The 5,452-nt window shown below is 38.9% G+C and overlaps 3 protein-coding genes across 5 annotated transcripts in view; 1 reads left to right on the forward strand and 2 right to left on the reverse strand.

Annotated features, from left to right (window-relative positions):
* Positions 1 to 474: 474 nt before the first annotated feature.
* On the reverse strand, positions 475 to 2,857 carry LOC123008673 (solute carrier family 35 member G1). The gene is made up of 2 exons (XM_044404618.1): positions 2,596 to 2,857; positions 475 to 2,546 (listed from the first exon to the last, which is right to left on the reverse strand). The coding sequence occupies exon 2, from the start codon at positions 2,538 to 2,540 to the stop codon at positions 1,518 to 1,520; it is 1,023 nt and encodes a 340-aa protein (XP_044260553.1). The 5' UTR covers positions 2,541 to 2,546; positions 2,596 to 2,857; the 3' UTR covers positions 475 to 1,517.
* A 63-nt stretch (positions 2,858 to 2,920) lies between these two features.
* On the forward strand, positions 2,921 to 4,537 carry LOC123008674 (polymerase delta-interacting protein 2). Of its 2 annotated transcripts, XM_044404620.1 has the most exons (7): positions 2,921 to 3,195; positions 3,273 to 3,525; positions 3,574 to 3,751; positions 3,823 to 3,986; positions 4,034 to 4,239; positions 4,289 to 4,412; positions 4,459 to 4,537. In XM_044404620.1, the coding sequence occupies exons 1-6, from the start codon at positions 3,113 to 3,115 to the stop codon at positions 4,401 to 4,403; spliced, it is 999 nt and encodes a 332-aa protein (XP_044260555.1). In that variant the 5' UTR covers positions 2,921 to 3,112; the 3' UTR covers positions 4,404 to 4,412; positions 4,459 to 4,537. The 2 variants fall into 2 exon arrangements, with proteins under 2 accessions (XP_044260555.1, XP_044260554.1); XM_044404619.1 differs by having other exon boundaries at positions 2,922 to 3,195; positions 4,289 to 4,537.
* LOC123008675 (arginine/serine-rich coiled-coil protein 2) overlaps positions 4,414 to 5,452 on the reverse strand; it is a 3,868-nt gene continuing 2,829 nt past the window's right edge. For both annotated transcript variants that reach the window (XM_044404621.1, XM_044404622.1), the window contains exons 4-5: positions 4,773 to 4,973; positions 4,414 to 4,715 (exon numbers count right to left, since the gene is read on the reverse strand). In XM_044404621.1, the coding sequence (XP_044260556.1) occupies positions 4,525 to 4,715; positions 4,773 to 4,973 (392 nt within the window). In that variant the 3' untranslated portion in view covers positions 4,414 to 4,524. The remainder of the gene's footprint in view (positions 4,716 to 4,772; positions 4,974 to 5,452) is intronic.

Below are 5,452 nucleotides of genomic sequence, written 5' to 3' on the forward strand. Positions count from 1 at the left end.
AAAAAGAAGACTAGAAGTAATAAAACGTAAATAAATTGAAAAAACAGAAAATCATTTATATCATAAGAATGACTCTCGTAACTCTTCTTTGCTTCTTCCAAAACATCCACTGACAGGATACAGACTCTTGAAACAAAAGGAGTTACAAATAGTTACAAACAACTTTTTTTTCGCTTTCTTATTATCACCAAATGACGGATTACAATAATAGAGTCAAAAAAAACGTTTTTTATAGGTTTCTGTAAAATTGTTTATTTAGAAATTTGGCGAACAGATGGCACTTTATATATGAAACAGTTTCCTTTTTTTAGAAGTTTAGGCATTTGAACGATAGATAACACTAGTTGTACTACAGAAAACAGCTTTTTTTTTTACCCTTTTAGACATTTGAAGGATAGATAACACTAGTTGTATTACAGAAAACTGTAATTCGGGTTAGAAATCAAATTTTTCAAGCGGAAATAAACCACCAAATTACTTCATTCAATTTTATTAACTCATCGGAAATTACGTCCAATAGCAAATTGGTCCTGCGTACAGTCGACTTGTCAACCAACATCGCAAAAACAACGACTGACGAAAAAAAAACTGTATTTATCACAATTGTAAAAAATATCTAAGATTAATGATTTAAAACAATACTGGGAGTTCACAAAAATTGTCTCAATTGTGCAAAGATCATGCGAAGCGACTATTTATTTAATAAAACTTACCAGTAACTAAAAAGTCGGTTAATTTTATTTCTCTTTTGTTATGTAATACGAGTAATAATAAGCAAATATTTCAATATCCACGTTATCCTTGAAATGTAATGTTGGTTGCTCATTTTTACTCGTGTGACATCCTATATTGTCGTATCAACAATAAATTACTCCCTAGGATTTAGGGATATTCCTGAATAGGTTGTCATAAATTTGGTTAGGTTGGTTTGTGGTGACAAACAAAAGATATCGTAACTAATGTCAAAATTTAGGTTAAGCCACCTGTCAGCTTGTATGGATAATTCAATTGATATTTGACAGTAGGTTGACAGGAAACGTCAATCGTCAACAACAAGGGGTAACCAACCCTAGGCATTCAAAGTTACTTCTGAAAATTCTAGTTACAAACAACATGAAAAACGTAATTTTCCTAAAAGTTCAAATCCTAGGTGGTAATTTCTTGTTGACAAATCTTTATATTTTGTCAAGTCGCAATAATAATAAGTCACATTTTAGTAAACACCCGGTATATTACCTCTGGGAAAATATTCGAGCTGCTACGACATCAAAATTGTGTTTTAGTGGCTTTTGCCCCTCTAAGCTTGTGCGCTGCCACCTAAGCTTGTATATATATATATATACAGGATGATTAAAAAAAAAAAAAATCGACGTCACATTATTCTCGTATCGAGTTAATAGAAGGCAATATGAATTCTTGAAGAAAAATGTGACGTTTCAATAGAAAAAAAAAAGGAATAACAATAATATAATACTGTCAAAAATATCACAAAATAAAACAATTTTTTGGCATTAAAACTATTTGACTAGAAACGCGAGATTCCTTCTGAGATTCGCCTCTGGGGGCAAGGCAAGTATCCATTTTCGCATTCCGGTCAAAACAACAGAACTCATAACTAAAACAGCGCCCCCTATTGAGAACCGATTTGGTATTTCATTAAAAAACAACACTTGCCAAATGAAAGCAAAAACAATATCACTACTTCTCGCAATGGCCACGGGCCCCGCTTGCTCCATTTGGAGCGCTAGTGTTAATAAAATTTGCCCCAAAAAACTAAAAAACGCTAGAGCGACTATTAAATACCGGTCGAGACCGCAGGGAGGCACACACAAGGCCCCAATCAAAAAAGTCACTAAAAGACATTGGCAAAGCGCGAACGACCCGAAATTCGTCATAATCACCGAGAAATGGATCCCTTTGAGGGCCCTCAACAGCACATAAGCGTTAGCCCCGAAGAGCGTGGCCGAAAAGGCGGCGACAGCCCCCCAAATCTCCGTCTTTTGCCCCGACTCGCCCAGCGAATTGATCGTGTCGCCGAAGAGACTCGGGGGGCGCGTTATCAACACGACGCCGATTAGAGTCAAAACCACCGAGAAAATGTTGAATAAACCGCAGGGCTCCTTCAGGAACATCCGGGCGAAGATCCCGGTGAAGACAGGCACGGAGAAGACAATCACCGAGGCGTCGGCCAGGGGCATGTGTCGGAATGCGTAGAAGCTCAGCATTAGGGCTGCGGTCCCCGTGAAGGACCGCAGGAGGAGCATTATGCGCTTGCCTTGGGGGAAAAGGGGCTCTTGGCGGTATATCACGATGGGGATTGCCGGGAGGAGCACCCCCAAGTAACGGTAAGCGGCGAGGGCCATGGGGTCCACATCCGTCATCCACTTCACAATCACAGAACAAAGAGAGAAAAACAAGGAGCTTAGAGTGGCCAAAAGCAGCCCCAAATAGGGGCACTTGCACGATTTCCGACTGTGGATTTTGACGTCAGTTTCGCTTTCGTCGTCGACGAGTTGTTGGAGTTCGAGGTTTTCCGGCATTTTGTACTGAAATTGAACGTTAAGGGGGCTCATGGTTCCACTTCAAGATACTTACTTTTGGTTTAATCAGTCTTTTTATGCATTGTTAAGTGGGAGGTTTTGATTATTGGGGCATTTTTAAACCGGATTTCGGGCACTGCACCAAAAATGCAGCAAATACGATTATTTTGACAATTGGACTTTAAATGTCAATGTCAAAGTGACAATGACAGATGAGATAAGCCGGATTTGTACGCATATAACAAAATAAAATCAATTAAAACTCTATTCTTCAATATTGTTTAAACAAAAATAAAGAGAATCAGTTAGAATGTCCATTGCACATCTTGTGTTTAATAATTTTAATCGAAAAATTGCACAATAATGTGTTTGACTGTGGCGCCCCCTATGTTGGTTACGTAAAAATGCGGCCTCTGAAAAACAGCCCAAAATATTTTTGTTGAAAAACAAACAAAATTCGTCACAATTTGTGTTAAAATTACCGGTGCGTTGTCATTTTGCGTCAGGCAGCCCCATTTTAATTCTTTTAATCATGCTTTCGTCTGACTTATAAGTGCGCAAAACTATGAAAAATGGAAGTGTTGCGAGCCGTTTTGAACAGTCAATTAGTGAAAATTCCGGTGTGTTTGACCGTCCATAACCGCTCGTATGCCAGGTGAGTGCCAAAAACTCGCGACTTGTTAAAATACCCGTAAAAAATTGAAGTGTCACTAAAGTGAGGTTATGTTGCAGATTGGCCGAAGTGGGGCGTTTGGACGCCCCCAAAATCACAGGGAAGTACGAGACGGGCCAGTTGATCCTCCACCGTGTGTTTGGGTATCGTGGGGTGGTGTTGTTCCCGTGGTTGGCTCGTGTGTACGACCGCGATTTGCCCCAGCACCGGTCGGGGGATGTGGAGCCCAATCCGGGGGTCGGGAAGGAGGTTAGGGGGCGCACGCATACGTTTTATCAAGTTTTGATCGATCAGAGAGACTGTCCTTATATTGTAATCAATTTGCTATTCTTTGACAAGGGATAAGGGGGTTTGTTGTAGAGAGCTCAAACCGAAGCTGTGACTTTCTTAGGCAATCAGGATTCATCCAGGAGTTTGTATGCCATCCCTGGACTGGATTATGTGGCCCATGAAGATATTATTCCCTACACCAGTGCAGAAAAATCCCCCCTGCATCACGAGTTGTTTGATAAATTCCTAGCCTATGATCCTGATAAAGGTGACCTTAATGGAAAATTGACCCTTTTATAGGCAACCAATAATACACATTACAGATTCCTGTAATTTCAGATCCGCCGTTTGTGGCCCAGGAAACCCTCCGAGCGTGGCAAAACAAAAACCACCCATGGCTGGAACTGTCAGATGTCCATAAAGAAACAACTGAAAATATCAGAGTGACTGTGATCCCATTTTATATGGGTTTTAGGGAATCCCACTCCACTTCAGTCTATTGGGTAAAACCCCCCATTTGTATCAACCATGTTTTATAATTGTTTTTTAGTGGAGGTATTGTATAAGGTTAGAAAATTTAGGTTCGCTCAGTGTCCAGTTACGCGAACGCCACTGGCGTATTTTTTCTCTGTCTGGTACTCTGGAAACAGTACGTGGGCGTGGCGTAGTAGGCCAAGAGCCAGCGCTCACTAGGACTCTACCAGCGTTTCAATACAGTAGTCACGTGAGTCTGCAAGCACCCAGCGGCCATATGTGGTAAGTGTGTGTAAGTTACATGTGTGCCAACTTAATTTTCTTGTTTAAGGGGGACTTTCAGGATGGAACGAGAAGATGGGTACACTTTCGATTGTCGAATACCGCCATTTTCACTCGAAAGTAAACCGGATATAACACCGGCGGCGCCCCCAGGAGCTCTATAATCTGTCAATGTAAACGAAAATGAGTGTTTATTATAAAGTGAATAACATGTTTTAGTGGCCTACTACATGCGCGAAAACAATACAATTTATAAAACTAAATCACATTGTAAATAAATGAGAATTATCGCTGAAAACTACCAAAACCTAGGCCCACTCCTCGCATTGTGTGTGTTGCCGTTCGGGCCACTTCGTATTGTTGTTCCATTGAACTGAACATTTCTTCTTGTTTCTTCAAAACATCGGTTGTGGAACTGGCGCCTTCGGTCGCACCTTTGATTCCCATCAATCTTTTAAATTTACTAGCGACTTTTCCTTAAAAAATAACAAGACAATCGAAGTTATTATTATTATTATTATTATTATTAGTACCATCAGTGTCTTGAGCAAAAGTTGTCGTCTCCCAGACTTTTTTACTTTGTCCATTATTGTCTGTAGGATTTGTATCCTTTTTCTGCCACAGTTGCTTCCTCCTCTCGATTTGGTCTCGGAACCTGCCGGTAATCCCCGGCATGAAAAACCGATCACTATCAGTGACATTATTCCGTTTATCATCATCCACTTTGTGCACCTCTAATAATAATCAATGAAATTCTATACCGGGTGTTCCAAAAGTCTGGAAACGATGTTATTCTGGCGAAACTATCAAATTTTTTGGCAAATAAATTTATAGGTTTGCAATGGCTATAAAAATGCCATTCAAAAAAAATTGATTAATTATTTGTTTATACTTAGAGATAAACATAGTAACATTGTTTTTCTAAATGGAAACCTACCACAATTTTTTTTAGACAACGAGCTTGTTACAAGAATTGTTGCCATGCAATTTTTTTTGTAAACCTCACACTTTTTTGTTAAAAAAATGTTTGACCTACAAGAATTAAAGAATTTTTTTGAGTAAACTACCAGTTTTTTTTGGAAATAAATGAATAATGTTCAAAGGTTGTAAAGGAGCAATGCCAAAATATTTTTTATTTTAATTAATAGTTTAAACTTTTGAGATTACCATACTAATAATTTTTTTCTTAAATAAAAACGGTTTTTTATTTATT

Source organism: Tribolium madens, unplaced genomic scaffold (genome assembly GCF_015345945.1).
Source record: "Tribolium madens isolate multiple individuals breed KSU strain unplaced genomic scaffold, Tmad_KSU_1.1 Scaffold_71;HRSCAF=194;Tcas5.2_LG6, whole genome shotgun sequence".
NCBI classification, from domain to species: domain Eukaryota; kingdom Metazoa; phylum Arthropoda; class Insecta; order Coleoptera; family Tenebrionidae; genus Tribolium; species Tribolium madens.